Source organism: Acyrthosiphon pisum, chromosome A1 (assembly GCF_005508785.2).
Source record: "Acyrthosiphon pisum isolate AL4f chromosome A1, pea_aphid_22Mar2018_4r6ur, whole genome shotgun sequence".
Classification (NCBI taxonomy): Eukaryota; Metazoa; Arthropoda; class Insecta; order Hemiptera; family Aphididae; genus Acyrthosiphon; species Acyrthosiphon pisum.
Genome location: NC_042494.1, coordinates 110636811 through 110663273, shown reverse-complemented (window position 1 = coordinate 110663273; position 26463 = coordinate 110636811). Strand labels below are relative to the sequence as shown.

General features: G+C 28.8%; 1 protein-coding gene across 3 annotated transcripts in view; it reads right to left on the bottom strand.

Annotated features, from left to right (window-relative positions):
• LOC100163277 (disintegrin and metalloproteinase domain-containing protein 11) overlaps window positions 1-26463 on the bottom strand; it is a 164535-nt gene that overhangs the window by 107311 nt on the left and 30761 nt on the right. For all 3 annotated transcript variants that reach the window (XM_029488038.1, XM_029488037.1, XM_029488039.1), the window contains exons 2-3: window positions 16690-16838; window positions 15905-15976 (exon numbers count right to left, since the gene is read on the bottom strand). In XM_029488038.1, coding sequence (XP_029343898.1) covers window positions 15905-15976; window positions 16690-16838 — 221 coding nt within the window. The remainder of the gene's footprint in view (window positions 1-15904; window positions 15977-16689; window positions 16839-26463) is intronic.

Below are 26463 nucleotides of genomic sequence, written 5' to 3'. Positions count from 1 at the left end.
GAATAATTGATATAGGTTTAATTATACAAGAGCTAAATAAAGTTGATTTTGCTATTGGTACACCTGCGTGTTTAAAATTTTTTAAATTATTATAAAAAAAATGCCTGATAAAAATAAAGAAACACGTCTTTTTACCGTGTACAATGACATAGGTTATACTCTGTAATCTGTATAGACGGACGAAAGATAATGTATACGTTTTAAGACTAATTTATTTTTACTGTTGAACAAAGAAACAAAAATCATCTAAATTATATTGAAATAGCAAGACGACTGAAAAATCTGAAACACGGTTGATAATTAAACGGTTGTGTATGCAAATGTGTATAATTCAGTTCTACGTCGAAAATTGTAATGTTTAAATGGGTAAAAACAGCGAGGTGGTCCTGAGAAAAATATGTTAATTACAAATATTTGACCCAATTTGGCTCAAAGACAACGAATATTTCGGTTATTATAATTCTAAATTATTATAACAACAAATTACAATCATCGAAATTTGCAGTACCCCGATTAACACAAATTGATGTGGGTCGAGTCGTGACATAATTTTATAGATGAGTAATACCTGTTCAAATTTACGTTTTTAAATCAGTAAACATCATAGTTTCCCAAGATTATTTTCACCGTCTTATATTTATTATTTTACCGTATTTTTTACCGTGGTTATAAAAAGAATATCTTCTAATATTAATTGAATTATAGAAAGTTTTTGAAACTATAAATAACTATAATAACCAAAGCATGGTAGCTATATATAATAATATGTAGTTCATGATTTCACGTGTTTTCTGCTATTGAGTTTAAAAAGAAAAATTCAATTTAAAAATCTAAAAGGTTTATTTCTGCTCAAAATCGACACTTCAGAAATTACTTTTATGAAGGTTGGCAAATTAATAGACTCTCGAGTAGTGGTTTATACCAGCATTTGATTATAAAAGTTCAAAAGTTTTATTAAGTGGTAATAATCAACATTTTATCCGGTAAATATACGTTTTAAAACCTTTCAAAAATTGTAGATTCCGAGTAGAGATATTGATTTTTCCCACTATGCCGTGTTTTTTTATTACGAGCGTTTCCGCTATATTTTTTTCAAAGTGAATATTTTCTTTTTTTTTCCGGTGACCAATAACGATTCGTTCGAATCTACAGCTCACAGGAATATTGTCGTGTAAGGAACACACCACGGGTTCCTTCGGCAGTCCTTATATCAGCTGCGAATGTAAAGTATATATTGCAGAGGCAATAAAAGAGTAGCGAGCCGCACAATATAATGACAATTAATAATACGGGTAACAGGGAAAGGATTAATACCTATGAAGTATTATATTAGTAAAAGTGTTAAGACGCGAACCGTGGTTTGGCCACCCGTGGACTCTAAAGTATGTAACACGGCGACTAATATAGGCAATATCGATACATGAATGCATGCATAGTTTAAATTAGCATGATATGCATAATAACGATACAATAATAATATTAATGGTAAAATAATAATAGTATGTGTACTGAGTTAACTCTTCGGAGTTGTCCGATAAATTAGCGTATCTATACTAATATCTTGTGATTCAAATACGAATAATTGTAAATTGGCTTTTACGGGAATACATTTTGATTTATATTTTGCGAATTTTTCAAGTTTTATGCCAGTCTACCGACTTTTGATTGATTCGAAAAATGAGCAAATATTTTTTAAACAATAGGAAAATGGATTTTCAAATTTTTTGTAATTAATATTTTTTTTATGAAATTGATCAGACCGTCATGGGAGGGGTATGAAAAAATGATATGTGATGTATCTAGCAAAAAGAATGATACCTATTATTATATTAGTCAAAATGTTAAATCGCGAACCGCAGTTTGGCCACATCTGGTCTAATGTTACCGTTTTTTAATCGGAAAACATTAATAGTAGGATACCATCAACTCGGACGAATGACCTGCAACGACCTATACGGATTTTCACGTATAAATAATAGTAATAGTAATATTACTACGTTGGAATTACATGTCTCATTCAACGTCCATTAGGAGCGTTTTCCACAATATTGTACATTTTGTTTCTGTAGTATAAATTGTATGAATAAAACATATATAATAATATGTATTACTATCGTTATTTGACGGACCGCTATATTCGTCAAAACTGTTTAGCCGCTTCTTGCAGTTCGTTGCGGTAGCCAGTAATATTCAGCAAATTATCTCCCCCTCATGACCTGCACTGTCACAATATTATATAATATGCATGAAAATTGCCCCTTTTATCCTTTAAAAATTCACTCATTTAAATTGTGATTTTGGAAATTTTAATTATATTGAAAAACCATATTTTATTCAAGTATTTTTTTTTATCTATACCATTTAAAGCAATGATATATGGTAACAAAAATTATGATTTTTCCAAAGAATTGCAGCAATTTTTTTTCTGTTAATTGTTAAACACAATATTATGATGTTTCTGAAAATGTCGATGCATCTAAATAAAAATTTGATCGAATAGGATTATTGGATTTTATCTACTAAGGATAATTTACCTTACTATACTACTTGAACAATTTTTAAAAATTATCAAATATTAGGTAATTATTATAGTTTTCAAACCATCATGGCTATATATTATTATGTTTAACCTATTATGGTGGTCTTCTATCCTCTGTTCTTAAGGAGAATAGCTATCGGAAGATTTAAATTGCACATCAGCATTTTAATAAAAATAATCTGCTTAGCAATATAATCAATTAAAAATAGTTGTTCTCATTTGATAATATAAATTATGTCAAACAATCTAAGTAATTCAAAATAGGGTCTTAATTTCTCTTTATGTATTCGTCTTATCTATCAGAAAATTCAAAATTTGAATAAGTTCATGAATATTTCAATATTATGAAAATTGGGAATAATGAGCATACTTGGTGAATCATCATTCATCCAGTATTTTATAGTTTGGTGGTATAGTATAATTGTGTCGAGTTGGCAACACTGCTCGCCCGAACTTTGCAGTGTTAATACTATATTTTCTTTTCATCAACGTCCGTAAAGAAATTTCACTTCCAAAATGATGTTTGAAAACAATATATTGTGTAAATACTTATTTTACGAGTTATAACATTATGGATAATACTATATTAATTTATTCATTTGTTGTTCAATAATCAACCTATATACATTGTATAAAATAAATTAATATCCACTGGCTAAATCTAAAGTTTATAGATTGCTTACAGAGTGCAATTTAATTGTAATTACTTATTTTATCGACTGACTAACGAAGGAACTTGAGAAAACTTAGAAACATCGATTTGGGTTAACAAATTTTCATAAAATTTATGAATAGGATAACGATTCACGTAATCATGAAATTATTGATGCTTTGAATTGATTTAAAAGTGTTCATACTGTTAAGTATGTATGCTGGGCCGTCCTAAGGATTCATGGGGCTCAGGCCACTATGTATGTCTTACGTTGATATTAATAGTTTTTAAAGTTTATTCAAAATATTTTATGTGCACCATGGTTAATAATGTTTCAGAACTTCTAATTATTTTTCAGAGTAAGGTTTTCATAACATCTCACGGACTAGTATTTGTGAATACGATTATTATTATAGTAAGTTCACAAAATATATATTTTTTATTTGAAGAATGGTTTTCAAGGGTTTTTATTTATCGGTATCTTAATTTTTTACAAGAATAATATATGATTGAGATAATAATATATGGGTCGGATCATATCCACTTTTATCGAACGCTTTATACATTAATATTTAATTCCCATCATAACTTGTATATGTGCTGGTTAGATTAAGAAGTTAGTATATAAATGGACAAACTGTAAGGTGTAAGAGCACAAAACAACCATTGAACACTGTACTTAAATATATAACATAAATACATAATATTATAATATAAGAATTGACGATTTATATAGAATTGACGTTCGGATTTTATTATTTTTTTATTATTAATTTATTTAATTCTTACAAATTTAAGTTTTTCTTATTGAATTCATTGTATAATTCTTTATTTCTATTTGAGCATTACAATGGACAAAAGGAAATATTCATTAGCTAAAATTAAAAATATATTTAACAAAAATAATATTTCAGTTATTGTTTTTGTAATGCAAAGTATTCGGATGACTAACTTTTTAAAAATGCAATAAAAGTTTCAAGAGTTATACCATTTTGTATTTAAATCAGTTGGTTCGCATAAATAATGTGCTTTTTATTTCTGTTAATGATCTTCACGAAACTATAAAAAAATATATTGAATAATAATTGAACTAATCAAAAAAAAAATAAAAATATAAATATATCTATATTATTTTAAAATGTTTAAAGTGGATTTTTATTCTTATAGTAATAATAATATAATTGTACATTTTAGCTAATACTTATAAAATATAATATTACAAATGTTTAAAACTTAAATTTTATTTTGGTATGATTAAAATAACTATATTTAACTATGATGATGATTACTTAGTTAACGATACCTACCTATTTGATCCTGTAAAATGGAAATTTTAGAGACTTAAATTAGGTATGTGATTTCTATTGAATGCCGTCTTATTTATTGTATAAATAAGCTAATAAATAAATAAAACCAAATTCGGTATGAATATTAACCGACTTTGAAGTTATTCCTATAATATACTTCCATGTCGGTTAATTAAACGGCGTGTCTAGGTACAGACTACAACTACAGACAAACGTCGGAGTCATGTTCTTATTATAGACATTTAATTTAATAACTACGTATATATTTATGGTGAATTAAAAACCTAATTGGAACTCGAGTGGATTGTTGTCACGGCGAGCCGGAATTAAACGTACCTACCTATTTACACGAAATTATGTTGTGAGACACGAAGGCGGACGAATGAGAGACGACGGGATTCTACACTACTTTTTTTTGTCCTATAATTGTTTTGATTCGATATAGGAATAAAAAAAAATACTCTTAGCGAGAGCCCAGAAATGGATTTTCTCATTGTTAGAAGAATGCGTAGCTTTTGGCTTATTTCCCACCAACGGTTTGAAGGATTATACGCGTGTTGTAACTCACTGCGAAGACGTGTTTTATTGTGACGTTTTGACAATAAAAACATATTATACCATCATGTTCGTCTACTATTGTAAAAATTTTAAATGATTCTTCTTATTTGTATTGCAGCGTGGTAGCTTTCAATAGGTATATAGTATATTATAATCATGGGATACTGTGGTATTTTAAAACGTATTACAATTTAAAACAACTTTTGTTACTTATATGTATTCGATATTGGTAATTTGGTATAATTTGAGCGTTTACGATCGAATAATAATATTGTCATTTTTATATAATGTATATATTTATCCATAATATATTATTATCTACATTTCAGGAAAATAAATAGGAAATATTCAAAATTATCACGATAACATGAATATGTATTATTCAATATTATTTAATATGTTTTAGATTAAAATGACATATTATTATTATTTACACATTTTATTAAGTAGATATGTATTTATTTAAAGAAAAAATCTCATCCCTTTTTCTGAAAAATTTCAAATATAACCACGTGAATTAATGTTTTTACAGTGTGATAATTATCACATTTTGGGTTGATAACAAGTCACTAACATACTTTCCCTGGTGGCTCATCAAAAACAGTAACCTATACGAAGCGTATACCCTGTGCGAAAAATGTTCTCTTTTTATAACAATATAAAAATATTATTACTGTTTTTTTAACGCTTTGTATGCGGTTTTAATAGCCACCTGCGCACACAATATTACGTTCAAATTAAATGATTGTGTTTTTAATAATTAAAAAAAAAACAGTTTAGTATCGTATCCACCTCACAATTAATAATATACTTGTAAAAAATTTAAATAATTTTTTTACGGTTACCAAATCTTTGTTGTCATAGTATACACACACATTTACGAGTCCCAGAGGGGCAATAAATGTACGGATTCAATTAAGATAATAAGCATTCACGATAATTTAATAGCTTCACAGAATAATATACAAATTTTTTTTTTATATATGTACCACATAATTACATGAAAAAATACGACAAAACAAGAAAATGGAAACAGACAACGACAATTAGTGGATTGAAATAAAATAAATATTTTAACTTAAAATGAATAAAGAAAGAGATTAACTTTACGAAAAATAATACATTTTGCTACATGTACATGGTAATCACTATTTGAGTAAAAACATGAATAATAAATATATTAATAATTAATATATACAAACGGAAAAAAATAATTTCAGTTAGTTAACTCTACGTTAAGAAGAGGTCATTACAGTATATTGGTTTGCTCTCCGACCCACGCGCCGCATAGCAAATTTAGTTTCAGTAGAATCAATTTTGTGATGTTATCTTTAATATTAGAGTGAACTATAATTGACCTATGATAACTGTTTTCTATACATATAATATTCAATACATATATCATTTTTATATAGATATATAGGTAATATATATTTATATACTTACTTATTATTTTACTCGCTATTTAATATTAAAATATAAATTATAGAGAGTATTTATTTTAAATTTTAAATTTGATAATATTATGTCATTTCATTCTGATATTAAACTGTTAAAGCTAATAACAATTCTAATGAACACAAATTTGTTATGCGGTGGGTGAGTAAGAGAGAGAAAACAATAGATAATATAGAGTTATGTCATTATGTTAAGAACGTTAAGCTATGAGTTAATAGTGAACAAAAATTTGTTCGATTCTAAAAGTTCAAAGTAAATATGGAGTAGAACAATATTAATTCAACTCAGTGAAATAAAGTAAACGATTTTTTTTTCGAATCACCAACTGGTCACGGAAATAATGATTGTACAACTTTCAATTTGTTATAAATGAGAACCAAATATTTAGTTAAAAATACATCCTATACTGTTCCTCCTTATTTCACACTAGTTGTAGTTCATTTAGGCAGCTACACGTGTTTATTTAAACTAAATAAATAGGTAGGCAAATCAAGGAAAATTGATTTTTTTTTATTAGTATTTAAAATGATTGTATAATATAAAATATAACACCGTGGTCAGTGATTAAATAAAATAATAATTAACTATGAAGTTTTAACTGCATTTATTATCGATAAGTAAAACATGATTTTAACTTCACTAAATTATTCAAATTAAGTAGAAAAACTAAGTTATCGTAATGGATTCTTTAAGTAAATAAGTTAATAAGTTGGTTAAAAAATTAATTTACAAGTGAAGTTCATTAGTTAAAAAATTAACCTTTTAATTAGTTAATGTTTAAGTTAATGTTTACCTTTACAGTCAATACACATGTTGAATATCATTAATTATTGGAATAATTAAATAAAATACGTCCATCTTAAAAAATAATGGAAATCATTTAAGAAACTAAAGCTATTGCTGTTATCCCCATTCCCATGGTTTATATACAACACATTGTTATGGGTTTCCAGTCCATACAATATTATATATTGTATTGTATTTATTTAAATGCATCAACATTTTCTAATTTAAATTAAAAATAACAGACGTTGAATAAACTCAACTATTATTTATACAAAACATTTAAAATGTATGAAAATATTCATAGTATTTCCTATGCATTTAGTGTAACCGCATAGGTACCTATAAAGTATATAAGGTCATAAATGTGTGGTATATTGTTTTTTGTTAAAAAGTTTGTCTGTAAACAATATCAGTGAAAAGTATAATTAAGTTTGGGTACACAGTTTGAAAGTTGTTTTTAATTTAAGATTCAAAAAGTATATTAGAAAGAGTTGGTCTAGAGTTCTTGTTACGCTATGCTATTAAGGGTATAATATTGTCGTGAAATTATGGTAATGGTTTAAAAAAGTCTCTTATAATTTTAAAATAAAAATAAATGGGATAGATATTCTATAATTTAATAAAAGTTTTAGTCGAATAATGGTTGAAAATAATTCATTATACACAAGTTATAGTGACTAATAGAATAAATTATAAGCAAACTTGATAAAAATGTATGAACATAACGAAAGTGGAAAAAAAGTCTATTCTACCTATAGAATTGACAAGAATGTATTATGTATGATGTTTATACTATGTTATCGACTAGAACAAAAATATTTAGTGCTTTTATAGTGTCTTTTAATAATAAAATATAGTAACTACCTATTTACTCATAATTTGCACTCAAATATGTTATATCATTTTTTTATCTACCCTTTTATAAGGTAAAAAAATACATTTAGGTAGTATTAATAATTAAAATGTTTGTAGAGTACGTTTTCCTTGTAATTTAATACAATTTATCGTGGGTTTTATTTGAACTATTAAATTAAATACTAAAAATCCTAAAATAATGTTAGTTTATTTTATAATTATTGTTAGCATTTAGTAAAGCTTATAAAAACATCATTCCGAATAAATGCAATTAAGTATCACTATATTATATTATTCATATTAGCGAGTATATTCAACAATTAATTTCGATCAAATATCATATAACGATATCAAATACTGTGTTGAAAAATACACATTATGTTTATCGTGGACATTGTGATTCTAATTTTTATTGTCTTACCGTCCAACATTTTTTACTACCTAATTATAGTGATTTATTGATATTTATTGTTATGAATTTAAAATCATACCAAGAAGGTTTAATTTGCAGCATATAATATGTATATTGTATGTATGACATAAAAAAAAATTGTACAGGTAGGTACCTGATATATATAATTTATAATTAAATTATATACACAATTATACGTAGTGGCACCGAAATGTTCAAAAACATAAAAGTCCAAAATCACCACGATGGACCTTTGCGCGCGAAAACATAACATGTGTACGGGGCTTATAAATCAGATCTATATAAGCACATGGGATTCCGTTTATAAATCTTTCTTCTCTTTATTTATTTATTTATTTTTTGCGCTGCCGACAGTCCCTTTAAACAATACAAGTCCAGTGGTGATTTTCGGTTAAAGCTCATAATCCATGCACATCGTCTAACCTAACGTTTCAGCTATTCGCGCAGAGAACGGTTGGCGAGTCGGCGGCGGCAGCGGGGCAAATAATGGCCGCGCGCGATGCGGTGCATAAATCTTCTCGAATTTACCTTAAAGGTCTCCCGGGCACCGATAAGTAGTAATAAATCGGTGAGAAAATAAAAATAAAATAAAAACAACCCCCGTCGGAACAAAACAAATACACACACACACACCCACACCCACACAAACAATCACACACACACACACACACACGCGTGCGCGCGCGCGCGTCCGATAAAACGCACGTACGCGAATAAAAAAGGAAAAAAATGTGTAACGATTTGTTTGTCGACTGGTGGGAACGTGGTTAAAACGATGTTTGATTCACACACCAAAGACCTTTGACTCCACCGCCGCCGCCGCCGCCGCCGCCGCCGCCGCCGCCGTGACACATTTTCTCCTACGCGGCGGATGTTTGCAAGAAACGCGGCAGTGGCGTCGTCGCTGTCGGCTGCGGTGGCGGTGGTAGTGATGGTGGTGAGAGCGGGAAGAAAAGTGTGTAATGTAAAAAAAATCGAGGCGGTCCTGCAACGACTCGACAAGCCACTTAAATCGGTAGCGTCTGGTTGAATTAAATAGTTTACGGCTCGGTCCAGACCAGCCGATCCTCCCACCACCGCCCAAAAACCCCTCCACGCAGCATCGACCAACCAATCTCGTCAACACGATCGCGTATGTATACCCGTGAGCTGTATTTTAACTGTATATGCGAGTAAGTGTGTGTTTGTGTGTATGGGTGTAGGTGTGAGTGTGTGTGTAATATATATATATATATATATATACCAATATGCCACATACACCCTGTATTTACCCTATACTTACAACTACCCTTAAAGTTATCGGCTGTGCAGCAGAACTACTACTATAGCGTGGGCACAGAGCAGTGCGTGTATATAGCCAAAGCGCGTCGGAAGTTACGGCGCAAAAAGTTTTAATTGAAAACACTTTTGGTATTATTACGACTAAGCCAACAAATACAGCGTTCTCTTCAACTCCGACCATTTTCAACTCACCCCGTCACTCGCTTTCAGTATCTCTCGGACGACACACCTGCAGATTATGTGCCATCACCTAACCTAACCTGATGAGATATACGCCGTTGGCGACGACGACGATCGGTACTATAATAACGATTATTCTCGAGTGCAGGAGGAAATAATTTTTTAATAAAATTCCTTTATAACATTGTTAATGTAATAGGTAAGTTTTTTTTATGTATCGCACTGGAATGCAATCATAAAATTATGATAATGTGTTCCCCCGGTTGGTCGAGATATTTACTTCAACCACCGTGGAATCGTGACAACTCCGTGATGTGTGTGATGTATGTAATTAAAATTGTATAATTGACGACTTCGCGAGAATTCATAAGAGCTAGATTTACGTAAATTTCTTCGTCAAATCGTTTCGTTATGAGTACAACATATCGATCGGGGCTCGCAACGGGGGGTCCAACTGAAAATTATTATCATAATCCGCACACAACGTGGTCTGACTACCAGCTGTACAATATAATACAAACACACAACATACTTAATACATAATTCATCGTGTCACATACGTATTATAGTTAATAACAATTATTATAGCGTTAAGTATATATTAACATTATTATTTAAACGGCACAGAAATTATGTACCAATGAATAGATGTGGTGTGTTAGACGTGCAGCGGGTGAATCGTTCTGCACAGCCTCTCGCACTGCCACTGAACGATAAACCCACCCCGTCTGCTGCCCTACACACTTCCCACCCACAACCTATAAGACACCTACTACGCACACTCGACGTCGCCAACGACCGTGGGCTTAAGATTGACCGTGATTTCTCCGAAAAAAAAAATACTAATCAAAGAAAATGGCATGTACTGAAGTGATTTTTCTTTCCGTTCCATCCAGTGCACGTCAAACATACTGTAATGTATAATAATATATTTCGGGCACACTAAATCAAGTTACTGGCAATCGGAAAAACTCCCGCACCTGCATTACTGTGACAGTTTAAAATCTACTTTTTCTATTATTATTTTTTTTTGTTTTTTATCCAAAGGAAATAACGCGACACGGCAGAAGATCATCAAACTCCCACACGTTATGTGCACGGTGACTCGATAGATTTTAATTTCCTACGAAAACGAAGCGCTCGTATTATATTTTACAGTCGAAAATGTAATGTAATCAAGACGTATAAAATACTAAGAATGTTTATCAAACCGATGTCATTGTTATTGTCTTTAATGTGCAAACTTCTCTAATTATAACGGTTGATGTCTTGTACTGATATTATGTAAATCAGACACAAATAATAATTAATGTTTTTAATTTGAAATTCGCATTTACCTAATAAAACGAACGAACGGTGCGAAAAAATAACATTTTCCATAATACAAAACATTTCAGCAGGATGCATAAAATGATAATAATTTGTAATATTTATGTATTGCGATAATTCCACGGAGTTCCGAAAATTCAACCACTAAATGGAAGGACAATTGCGAGTACAATTGTATACAGGGTGATTCACCGAGCATGCTCAGCCCCAAATTTTCCATATTTTTAATACCTCATGGGTTTATTCAAATTTTGACAATTTGATCTAACTAATTCAAAATTATGAACATATTGTGGGTAGTTTCTAAGTTATTGAAATATTAGTTAAACTAAGAATAATACTCCTTAAAAATAGTTTTGCAAGATATATAAAATATATTTTATATTGGATTTAGTATTTATTATAATTTTACCTTTTTTACAAACTATACGGATGTCGATTTATAAATATTAATTACTAAAATTTTGAAATCACCATAATCCTATCATATTTTCCAAACCCATTATTGATCACTGAAAAATTATCCTTAGTACACAAAGTTAAATAACACGGGTAGTTTTTACTAGTTTGGGTTTTAAGAAAATGATTAAATAATGTTTTATTAATTTAGGTACAGTAAAAGAGGAGGGTTGTTATTTGAAAAACAAAAGGTCGTATCTCCACGGGATACCCCTTATTAAGTAGGCAGGTACCAACAAATCTCAATAATTTGAAAATATATAGTCTTTAGATATATTTAAAAATTCAAAAAATAAGAGTTCTAAACAACTGCATTATTGAAAGAAAAAATAGGTGTGAAACACCTTGTATATAATGTAAACACCTATATTATTATATTATAATCATTTCACATTTGATTTAAAATGTTCAATAAAAAACTATCAAAGTCAGGCTGAACATACATAGACTTGACGCAAATTACTTAATAACGTTGTGGAGAAAAATGTTTTATCTTATCTCGAGAGGTTTATTTATTTTTATTCCGGTTGAAGTGCAGTTCATTACATCCATCGCCGTGTGTATGTATTGTCCGAACGGTTAGTTTCGGATTTGTTCGTTTGTCTCAAAAACCAAACAAAACTTTAAAAGAAAACACTGCGCGACCGAATTTAAGGCGATGTAGAGACGACGAGCAGAGAGATGGCATACACTAAAAGTCCCCGTAATTTATCAGGATTTACCTCTCGACTCGTCAGTGGCATACACAGCAGTCTTAACAATGGCATTCTGGGTCCAAAGACAAATATGCGGTCAAGCAGACACGGTTTTTCTCTTGTTCGCAAAAGGTTAAAATCATAGACAATGACTAGTCTAAATACAGATAACATCTACGGACGTGCACGCCGTTTTTGTTTACTCAAAAGCCTCACATTACTTTGCCTCACTCATTTTAATGAGAACTGTTAAAAGTATTATTATCATTTGGTGTTTATATATGTGTATAAACGTTCTTTGTAAAAAAAAAAAAAATAATAAAAAAAAAACTACCTAAGCTATAGAGTCACAAAGCTCTGCACATTTACGAGTTCACGATACACAATGACCTTTGTACGCGTATAAGTTAACCTTATGCCTTTATAACGGTCGATAACACTATTGTGTCAAAAACTCGTAATATATTATATATAAATATTACACGCTTTCCGTATCAAACACAAGTCACGAATGTATAGTAGTTACAAGTATTTGTATATATGTGGAAAACGGATTCACACAGTCTGCTCAGTAACAGTAATTATGTTGTATTGCATTTAGGTATCAGGTCTTGCACTGATTGTGGTACTTAAGATTACGATATGTATAGGGTATATGGATGATACTGAATACTTCTTTGGGCGTGGTAGAATATTTTAATATTTTATCCGGTTTTTTGAAAATCGATGCGAACAAGTTTTTCGCGGTTATCGTCGCATTAATATAAATATTATATAGGTAAACTTTGCTCATCGAAAACAAACACGAATGGAGCTGCTATGTACGTTTGGACTCTACGGTGGTTTTTAAAACTGTCTATGGTCTTCAAACGGTTTTAAATAATTTTTGACAATTTCAACTTTAACAACGGAAATACATAATTTTTTATTATGATTAGTCTGGCATTTTATAAATGTCCAGTTTTTCGAAATTGATATTGCCACAGGCATAAAAACAGATTTTTGACCTTTTTAATTTGTTTCTAGTCATCCCAATTATAGTTTAAAGCAAAAACGCAGAAACTTTTTTTGAAAATAAATATGTCAAGTTTGTAAAATACAAAATAAAAAATGAATAAACATTTAATATGAATATTACACGAAAACGTCACACATTTTACTGATTTTTTTTTTTTGCAATAATTTTCATAAAAACTACACTGGTAAATTGAAAATAAAACAAAAACCAGCTCTATTATTATACACTATTATTTTTTATGAATATTCCAATATTATAGAATCGGTAAATTAAACTTTTGTTAATACGAAACAAAATACCAATTATTTTGACTCCAATAGATTTATGCTCAGAATATAAAAATGATTAGTTAACAATATTATACTAATGACAAATCGGTTCACTATTGTAGACTCTGATCGAAGCGATAATGAATATATTGGTTTTAAAATTACATGTTTTTTTTGTATCTGAAGATAAAGTTTGAAGTAGAAAAATTAGCTTCAAGGGTGGTTTCTCGATTAATTCATTATTTACCAATATAAGACTTGTGTGTATGAAATATTATAAATACTCATCAATGATGGTGTGATTGTTTTATTTTTTAAGACGGACATAATAACGTGTATATTGTCTTTTATAATAAATATCTTATTAACAATATACTGTGAAACATTTTAGATCATAATATATTATTGTGTGACATTTTTGTGTTTATCAAATTCACTTTTCCCGGCAATAAATTATCTATACTCTTTAGCAAGGATATAAGAGAGTCGAGAGCCACACACCATAATGAAAAATTAAATGAAATTCAGGAAAAGGTATAATATCTATTATTTTAATTGTAAAAATGTTAAATCGTGAGCCGTGGTTTGGCTACCCCTAGTCTGTAATATGTAACACGGCGACTAATGTAGGCAATATTGATACATGAATGCATGCTCAGTATGTTACAACAGAACGATATTATTATTGTTAAAAGAATAATATTATGTCTGCGTGTTGACTCTTCGACGTTGTCCGATTAATTATTAACGATACAATATTTTGCGAGTCAAATAAGAATAATTGAAAATTAGTATTTACTAATATTTTACGAATATTTTTCTATTTTTTTTTTTTTTTTTGGCAAATTTTACAAGTTTATTTCCAGACCGCCGACTTATTTGGAACGATTCGATATTTACAACTAATTGCAGAATTAATTTTAAAATATTTTGTAACTTAAATTTTTTTGGTTTATTTGATCAGACCATGATGGGAGTGGAGGAAGCAATAAAAGGTGATGAATCTTAATGTTTACAATTATACGAAGATTTTTTAAAAAAACTTTCATCCAAAAATATATTTTTATAATTTTAAGGTTTTGTAAGGATCCGCTGAAGTTTGCCCTTGAAATGTTTTTAGCATAGGTACAACAAATTTTTAATGATAAAATTTAAAATTCAAAAATTTAATTTGCAATTAATTTGCAAAATGATTGACCATTTTTTAAATTTATTGAAAAAAAATCGGAATGTTGAAAAAAATATTTAATATTGTGTTTCAAATTTTGAAATTTAATTCAAAATTATTTGTTATGTATTTCCAAAATATCGGTATATTCTAAAACCAATAGAACAAATAGTGGAGAGGTCAACTTCCCAGACACGAGAATAATAATGACGTTCCGTCGTAATAATAATATTATTATTATTATTATTAATATATCATATATAATAATATAAAGCACGTGTAATAAATTAAACCTGAATTTCGTGTTTTATTATCTTACTTAAAGAGGAAAAGGTCATACGTGTAACATATTATATTATTATCGTTCTAATATATATTTATATATATATATATACCGAAATGTCCTTGATCCTAAAAACGGCGCGGGTACGTCATTACATTCGTTATTATCTAACCCCACGCGGAGCGCTATCGCCAACACACGACATCCATATTGGACAGGTACGATTTATCCTCTCTTTCAGGAACCCTCCTCTAACGTTATCTCCATGAGCCCCCCTCCCCCTTCCGCTGACTCGATAAAAATAGGTTTGCGATACGACCTACATTTTGTATATTATAATATAAATAATAATAATAAATCGCCCGCACGGCACCTCTCATAAATATTATAAGTGCACGACATAGACACACATATATATTTATATCATGTATAAAAGGTACCACTACAACACACATTATTACATAATATTATATGTATGTTATTATAATGGTGTTCGTGCGTTTACCTTAACATTATGTATACCACTCGTATAATATCATTATATTATTATAAATGATATCGATTTGCGTGCACCATGTACGGGTCTATTCAGCCTGTAATAATATACACAACACGATATAGGCATGAAACTCACCCGAGATTTCGGTCGAAAAGATCCACCGGAAGAGTATCCTTCATTAGATCCATGCAACCCCGAGCTGGGAAACTGAAAATAGAAAATGTAAAATCGTGGTTATTGATTTGCATATATATTCGTGGTTACATCATCGCGTGATATACATAGGTTGTAGGTAGTATATTTTAACTGCAATATACAAGTAAGTGTATCGTACTATCGTACTGTCACTGTGTTCACTGTACGATTAAAATATTATATGTAGTATGAAATAAAATTACAGTTACATTATAATAATAATTAATACGCTGGTGATAGGAGAGCGATATCGGATGAAACTATTTCACCGCATTGAGCGCGAGAAAATTAAAAATTTAACGGAGGAAAAAATCAAAAATCTATAACTCAGAAAACGAGATGACACGGATATGATAAACAAATATCGGAAATGTGATGGAAATGTATGTACGAAAATAAATTCACAAATTCTCATACACACGTATTTACATACAATATATGATACAACATATACACATACACATACACATATATATATATATATATTATATACGTATATGCGTATGAATTATATTTATATATTATATATGTATTATATACATTTATATGTTGAAACATCGTTTGGAATATGGAGAAAGGAGAAAATAGAACATCGATTTCTCCCCGCACACCCATATATAACCCACCGTTCGCTCACTCGTCGTCCATCACCCACCCAATCGTGCACACACACACACACACACAGACATGCGCGCGCTATTCTCATATTGTACACCAAAGCTTACCTTCTGTGACCCTACCTCTCGGGTAGAGATGCCCATTTTGTCATGATGTCTGATTTGTACCGGGTAGATGATCTGATAATAATTGGCTCCGATGTTCCGCACCAGCTCTTGGTTCTGTCGATAATCCCGCAGGAGCCTTTCCACTTCCCCTGCACACCAAACGAAAAATAAATAAATGAAAATAATAGGTGTATATAATAATATATATATATAACAGCTAGTGAAAACGGATGATCGCGGTACCTATATATTTTATTCCTCAAAATAAATACGTACCTATGGCGTACGCGAGAGGTGAAAACGATATTGATTGCAAAGTTTAGGAGATAAAACCGGAAAGATCCGTTCACGTATATCATAATATATAGATAGGTAACTATGTCGTATATTTGTATATTTATTGATTTGTGTGCATAGCATCTGGCCGATGTACGACATATATGATGTATAAATACATATTATTTTCAATTTTGTATACTTGTATAGTTGTATCTACCTATGTCGATAATTTATTCGAATTTGTATTCTATTCAATAGACTCATATATTTTTGCACCTAAAGACATATTTTCCTTCTGATTATATTAATATTAATCGACAAAATGGTAGCCAATCGAATTTACGGCTAATTATTCCATTTAATTACGTTAAATTTAGTTGAATTTATGATGTTCAAAAACTTAAATTAACTAACACACAAACATGCTCAGTAGGGCCCATTATCTTCTTAAATAAAAATAAAATTATACTGTAATTTTATTACCCATAATTTAAGACATTAATATGTAATTAATAAATATAAAACGTTCAGTATATAATTACAATGCTAAAGTTCATTTTTTGTAAAAAAATAATTGCCTGACAGAATTATATAATTTTAGAAACATAGTAATATTTTGTTTTGAATACATATGTACAAAACTACAATGCACAGTTTGATGAACATTTCAATTTTTCAAAATAACTTTCGTAGTAAAATTATAATATTATATGTACTTGGGGTCGTTTGTGAAGTTTTCGATAGTTTTGGTTTACAATATAAATTATAAAATAAGTTTAGTACGCGTTTAGACATACGTACTGTATTACGAGTGATGTATTACGGACGTTGCCCCAAATTCCCGGGAAGTGCGAGGGAATGACATCGATTCGTCGGGTCACTAATCGTGACATAGGGACGCGTATAAAAATCACGAAAAAATAAATATTATTTCCAATTAACGTCTAAGCCTGTCTAGAAGATTAGCCACTACAGACCAATGACAAAAACAAATACATTATATACATACACAATAAATTTTCCGGAGCAAATGTCGACAGCTGATATGCCTGGGTTCGCCCATCATTGATTTACGCGAAACAAACAGACACGTCGTACAATATAATACCGAGAGGCCGTTATTGTATCTGATTGGATTAAAATCCATCTCGGCAAATCACATTCAAAACTGCATACCACCGAAGGGGCAAATTATTTCAACAAAGGCACGAGAACTCGTTACGACCCTACGGCCTCAAGACATATTGTTTCCTTCTCTCGGCTCTCCGATACCGAAAAAGAAAACGTCTTTGAAGGGCTCTGCTGACGAATTATTTCTTCGATAGATATTTGACTAATATAATATCATCATTTATTTAATATTATTATAAATATAACGACTCATCATTTTTTTTTGTTCTTTGCACGTAGCTATAAGGTTTGTCAAACAAAAGCAATGTAGAGAGAAAAGTATTTATACTGTTTATAGTGGCCGCAGTGATCTAATTTTAATACTTGGACTACTCGTATCCGTGTGAATATCGAATAAAAGACCTACACATCTGATTGCAAAAACAATCGTCTTAAAAACCTAGTGACCATCATCATAAAACGAAAATCGCATTAAGGTCGCACGTAACACGAGAATCGCAAACGCGCAGCTAGGTGATCTTCACGTAATAACAATATTATTACGATTATGGAAAATTATAAAAATAAAAACACGAGGACAACTGTCTACATCTGAAACTGTCACGCACTCACGTCGTTATAATAATATATTATTGTTTATAATTTTTACGGTACGCTAATTGTTAATTAATAACAAAGTGTACGAGATACCGATATTGTCTCTCGGGAGCAATAAGCAAAGTTTCCGTTTCAAAGTACACGTTTGTTATAATATACATTCTATGCATAGGTATATAACACTCCCCGCGAGAGTTTAAATTATATTTTCTCGTCTTGTTGAAATTATTTTAATTTTCCTGTTCAGTACAGCGTTACAGTAGTAAGCCGTTCATACACATTGACAGGAAATCTGTGCGAGCATAACTTGAGTATAAAATATAACATTTCACAAAACTATATACGAGCTGCGCATTGTTTAGCAAACAAGAATTTAATATTTTAAAACATATATATCTGGTCAAAGAAGTGCTCGTTTGTGATAAATAAAACACAATGTTGCGAACAATAATAATAATAGTAATAATTGTCCCGTTATTATAACGATGTAGTTTGCGCGATTGTAAAATTCAATTTTTGTCCACTCCTCTCACTCATCGCCGGGCTAGGAGGAGATAAAAAGGTTGATGATGGAAAGGGATGCCGAGAACGGCAGAGGTAGGTTGTCTTTTGTGCGCCAAGGATGATAATATTTTTTCGCGAAAGGAAATAATATTATTATTATTATTTTTTTTTTTATATATATAAAACATGGAAAAAATATGATAGAGAAATGCAAAGAACATCGATTGATGTATAGGATATATAATGTAACCTTCTTGTAATATTTGAGTACAATAACTGCGCTCCGAGTATCTACTCTGATCAGCAGGAGATGGAAAAGCCGACCAGGAAACGGGTAACAACGAAAAAACCTGAATGCCACTCCGTCCTGCGACGTCTGTATATATAATAATAATAATAATAATAATAATGCTCGTCCTTAAGCTTATTTATATCCCTCAAAAAACTCCACACGCAAAATACATTTTGTAGTGACATATTTTTTTTTCGTATTCTTGCGGCACAGAGACGCGCAGAGAAATATCAGAGATTTCACTCATTTCACAGCGGACATTATAATGACGAAAATTCCATTATAATATTATTACTATTAAAATATAATAATATATTATACGCATGTGTATGACGTATCGAATATTACATAAAATAATAATATGTGCACACGTCTAACAACACCCGCGGAGGTGTTTTCAACTGCAGGAAAATTATGTATATTATTCAAGGCGACGATTCTCCAAACACGCTCACGCCTCGATCGTATAATATACAATAATAATGCATTTATTAATACTTATAGTTTTTTTTTATTTTTAAGTATTCTACCTAGTTCTTCACGAGTAAATATTGTGTTTTCAAATACTTACATTTTTTATGCCTTTTTAAAAGTATTATCCTTTGGATAAAAAAAATTATTTTTCATATAAATCAAAACGACTAGTTTCTGCAGAAAATCAAACTTTACATTCTAATTGGGTAATAGTCTATCACAATATAATATATTATATAAGTTACAAAGATACGGGAAATATGATAATATTGAAAACAAATTGATGTCATCAATATTAATCTATTGACATTTTATAATTTGTAATTACAGTCTTTGTATATTTAGTAATATGAGTACCTACTAAACATTACATCAATTATTATAATATATTTTCTGTTAAATCATATTAGTAAGGAAAATTCATCTGATTAACAACAATTGCAGGCGAGCCAATTTTATTTTACTTGAAATAGTTATTACCTAATTAAATTATATCTCACGCCTCTCCCCTGGAAATTCTAGACGCCACTAGTATTGGAACACTAACTTAAATGGTGAAAATAATTTAAGTATTTAAAATTATGGTCTTGAGGTATATTTATAAACTTCATAAATCAGAGTTTACATAAAAGCGTTAAAAGTTCAATTAATATTCAAGAAACTGAATATTTAATGGTGTATTTACCTACTATTAAAAAATCGAAACGAAAACATAAAAAAATTCTTCTTTTAGCTATGCAAATCTTAATAAATTAATATTATAATTTAATCACGATTATCTCTAGCTCTCAATAGCTATTATCTTTAATCGTATTATATTAATGGAATAAAGTATTTTATTGAAGCCGTAAATTTCACGAGAACTTAAACAATTAAACAAATTTTAATGGTCAGTTAAAATACCTCTATAACATGTTTTATCACGTTGTTAAACTAATGTGGTTTAATTATTTGTAGTTCTTAAATAAACGCATGTGATTTAACGCTCGATTCTTCTATATATATGTATATAAATATAATATACCTACATACTAATATGTACACGTTTAATTTAGACTTAGGTATTTGTTTTGTATAAAACTATATGGAAAATAATAATAATATATATACGTACACGTGTTTTTTGATTCAAATTTGATTACGCGAAATTCTATCCGTACCATAATTCGTATTTCCAATTTATAAACAATTCAACTCTCAACACATTATACTAAATATCAGCTGTGTCTACGTTTATTGAATTTTGGGTGAACCAATAAATTGTTAGAACGCGTTATAATGTCCAGTTCACTCACGACATGAAGGAACAACCCGGAGAATAGCCCATAAATTAGACTATTATTATTAATAATAATAATAATATGTATGATTCGGTGTAATTTATCACGTTTTATATTTTATTGTAAGTGGCTTACGAATGGCAATAATTTATTATTGAAAAACAGTTTCGAAAAAAGGTTGCGCTAGAAACCTTAGATACGAAATTATTTCACTGTTTAGAAACTAGGCCGAGAATAATATTATATATTATATTTTTCAAAATAAATAGATGGTTATTTATTTTTTTTGTTTACAAAATATTATAATAATATATCATGTAAAACAGCCCTGTTATAATAATTAGATAATTAGACAGGTACATTTAATGACGTAGGAAACATAAGTTATAATTACTGTTACGAGAATATTATTATTATATACATCACGGCATCAATTAATATTACCTGATGGTATCTGTGAAAAAAATATAAAAAAATAAATTAAAACTTTTATGTGCCACTTAATCAATTACTATAGTTAAAATAATGAAAAAAAACATTTATTTTTTTAATTTTTAATACAAAGTGTTTTCGATCAATATAATTTGTTGCACAATTTAATAACACAGTACAAACTTCCTATTATTATAAAACCTGATACTTGCAGCACATAATCAGTGGAAACTTTTATGAACAAAAATTATAATTAAAATATAATTTATATAAAACTTATCGACATTAAACATTTTAATATTGCTGGAAGCTATTTTTGTATATTATAATATTATATAAAAAACTTTAAAGGACTTTAACTTCTTTTACATTTTAATTGAATGAAATCGGTTGGGAAATCTTATAGGATATTTACAAGTTTGCATTTTTTCAATACATTTTAAATCTGAAACATTTTTCATCCAATCTCAATATAGGTACGCATTTAATCTGTATTTTAGATTATTTTTAAGTTATTATTTTCGGGTTTATCAACAGTTTGGTATTTGGATATGGTTTATATTTTGTTAAAATACCAGACTATTACCACAGCAGTGTTTGTTAAAATATAAAATATACTTTGTGTTAAATATATTTAATTTTAACTTAAAACAATAGACCTTGAGTTATTCGTGTATAGTATGCCAAAATATAATTTACCTTTCTGAGTAAGATAGATTTGATTTTCCGACCAATTATCACGGACAAAATTTAGCATGACCAAAAAATGCGGAACTAGTATATCAAAAATAAACAGTATCTTCAGGTAATATATTATTATATCACAAGGACAAAATTTCACCAGTAAATTATAATATCAAAAAATTAAAATATTTAAGCAAATGTTATGATAAAATCATAACATTATCATTGTTGATAAATGTTATCAAATGATTTATATTACAATATGATTTTATATGAATAAAAGTTATTAAATAAGTATGTATATTATATAATATTAAATAACTTATTTTGCATTTATAAAATTTATTTGTTTCAAACAAATATTTTACAATAGTATTGCAATTGATTATTTCGTTTTTTTCGTGAACGGCTGAATTAATTGAATCGTTTAGTTTTGGTTGTGCATTGGCCATTGGTGTATACCAAGTGATTCACCAAGCATGCTCAGTACTCACCCCATTTTTTCTGTTTAATAATGAATTTATTCAAATTCAGAATATTGGAATTTTTAAGTATACTTAATGACCTTATTTTTAAATATTTAGATTTTGTAAGTGTCATGTGGCGATACCAACTTTTTTTTTTAAATGAGTATCCCCCTTTTTTCCTGTAAATTGTTAAACAGGCGACTATTGTAAAACTTTGATGTATATAAATCGAAATTAAAACGAGCAGTTTTCGAGTTATATATAACTTTGTATTCTAAGGATTTATGTCTATAATAATATATTTGGAGCATAATATGAAATCTATATGATGATTTGAAAATGACAGAAATGACTATTAGTTATATTAATCTATCCATATTTTATTTTTGTAAGCCTGAATGAATATAATGAATTAGCTTTCCAACTTTTATCCTCTTTCAATTTTTTTCTAAAATCAAGCACTGGTTATATAGCTATACAATATGTTATAATACATGATCTATCGTCGATCACCAAGCAGATGATTTCATTGATAATTCCAATTTTCATTTTTATAAATTTTAAGATTTTGCATTGCTCATTATCTTTTCTCTGTGCAATATAATTTGATACTTGTAAAACAGTTTTCCTATTATACATAAAGAAGAAAAAATGACATGAAATATTATCAAAGGGAAGGATTTGTTAAGTAATATAACTAAAAGAATAAGATTGTGGTGACTCATAATGGACACCAATCGGTATGTCTATATTAAATATTATTATTTATAATCATTTGTATTATATGCGTTTTTATAACATATTGATGTCCATTTTATAATTTAATTTCTTTTACTTTAACATATTTATATGTATTATATCTATTAATTAATATATGTAGGTACCTATATTGTTATTAAAATAAAAAATATTAACTGTACTTAAGCTCAATGTTTTTTTCCGTTCGATAATTTACTGGCCATATTATTTCATTGCGTTATTATATTATAATATTGGTTTCGTGATATTTTGTCGGTAATTCGCATAGACCTTATACTTAAGTATAAGGTCTATGGTAATTCGATACATTTTCCTAATACATGGAAGTGTGTACTGTACACATTTAAGTCATATATACGGGAAAGTTATGTACCTACCTATATGTAGCGTAACTAAATTATTTCCATATTTTCATTACTCTACAGTCTACACAATATATAGTATATTATATGATGTAAATACTGCAGCGTTTCGCTATTTCTATTAAATTAAATTGCTACCAACTAGGATATATATATATTATATTTTGTGGGAGCAGCATGAAATATATATACATATTTAAACAAAATGAAGCTATTGAATCATTTATACATAAAATGGAAAAAGGTAAAATTTCCCTGATGTATGAATAAAAAAGAATGAGGCAGAACTGTCATATGTAAAATGGTTGACGGCGATCGATAATCTCCAAGAATGCATAGTAATAATGTGAAAACCTAACAAATAAAAAAACCGAGAGAATAAGATTCACCTATATATATATAAGCGTTACTGCAATAATGTTCCCACTGTATTATTTTGTGTGCGGTTAAAAAAACATTTTTCTTTGTATACTAATCATTTGGAAACGTCGACAATTTGTCGTTTGATTCGTAGGAGTTGTCATGCATTTAGTCGTCCTCAACTCCATCACTATAATTTAGGCCACAACATTGGATAATGCGTTTTCACATTATTATGTATATATATTATTATAGTGTTCGTGACAATGTTTCCGTTATAATAGCAAAATTGGAATACTGCCATACAATTTATAAGAATATTTGTGACCGTATATGAACAAAAGGTGCAGGTTTGTTCGAAATGTTCTATAAAAATGAATACGAGTTTTTTTTTGAAAATGTCATAACGTTAAAATCAATTGAAAAAACAAAAAGGAAATTCCCAACAACAATAAAATGTTAATCATTATTATTATCACACAAGGTTTTGTTTTAATTTGATACAATTATTCTTTAATAATATTATGATAATTGATAACACTAACTGTCAAAATAAAAATAAAAAAACCTTATCTATATTATTTATCGATCAGACAATTTACGAAAATCATAATATATATAATAATAAGGGTAATTCATCATGAATGCTCATACACATTATTCTCTTTAACTAAAATGAATTTGTCGGGTACCTACCTTCCCAAACTCATTGATTTTTGTCACTACGTACCTAATTAAAATTTCTTATTGTACTTATTTGTGAATCTATAGATTGTAATTATATTTAAATAATAAAAAAATGAATTTATTCAAATTATGATTTTTAGAACTTATAAGTACACTTAATCACCATATTTTTAAATACTTATAATTTTTAATAACACCAATAAGGCATTTTGTGGCGATACTAACCGGGTACTATTTTTTCTTAATAAAAACGAATTACTTATTTCTATTTATTGTAAATTGTTAAGATTGTTAAGTCGGCTTATGTTCTTGTTGTTATGTATCCAAATTCAAATTTAAATTAGCAGTTTTTGATTTAACTTTGTGTACTTAGGATAATAGATCTATGATAATTGATTTGAGAATATGCGTCAATTATGGAGGCTCTGATGATTTTAAAATTTTGGTTATTATTAATCTATCCACTTTTCATAATATTCGTAAAAGTTGACTATATTCAATACTGAATCTATCTTATATATTATTTTTAAGGATTAGTGTAAGAAATTTGATTTAAGTACATTTCAACGTTTAAAAAAAATAAAAATAAATTATGGTAAAAAAAGTTGGTTCTCATTTGAACAAAAAAATCTGTATCGCCATAGAACACTCCTTAAGGGGATTCGATACCGTGGTTTTCTGTTTTTGTCTAAGATACGTGTGACATAGTATTTAAGTATTTTAGACCTGATTTTTGCCAAACATACCAATTGATCTAATGAAGCGATAAGAATTCTGAAAATTGGTCGTCAAGTCTACTTGAAATTAACTTTCCCACATTTTTGATATTATCCTCGAAAATTCTAAAACTGTCATATTAAAAAAGAGTATTTATAAATTGTCGTATTTTATTTTTTGGAGAAGTTAAAATCAAAAAAAGGTGGGTAAGTGGATGTCGCTCTGCTGTACAGTAGATTACAAGTGGGTCACTGTATAATGGATGGTATTAAATTTGAATTCAATGATATAATATCATTGTATAGAAAAACGATTCTGAGCGGAGACGGTATGTCAGTCTAGGTATAAGACATAATATTATATATGGTATTAAAAAAAAATTGACCTTTAATAGGTACTTATAATAAATTCCAAATTAATCATATCACAATATCCATTTGGCACTTATAACGCGTTATACAATATGTAATTTCGTCCAAATTTGAACTTAAAATGACTATAAAAGTAAACTATGTAAATGTATTTTTTAGATTTTTTTGTAACAGAATTAATTACTTACGTGAAATCTTCTTCTAAATTTTCAATTCTGTTATACAAAAGTTGAACATTTTATAAATTTTTAACTACAAAATAATTATTCAAATTCAAATTTGATAAATTTTGTCAAAATTCGATCTTTAAATGTTTATAAAAAAAAATTGTGCCTATGTATTTTTAATATTTTTCAACTGATATTGTAACAATATATC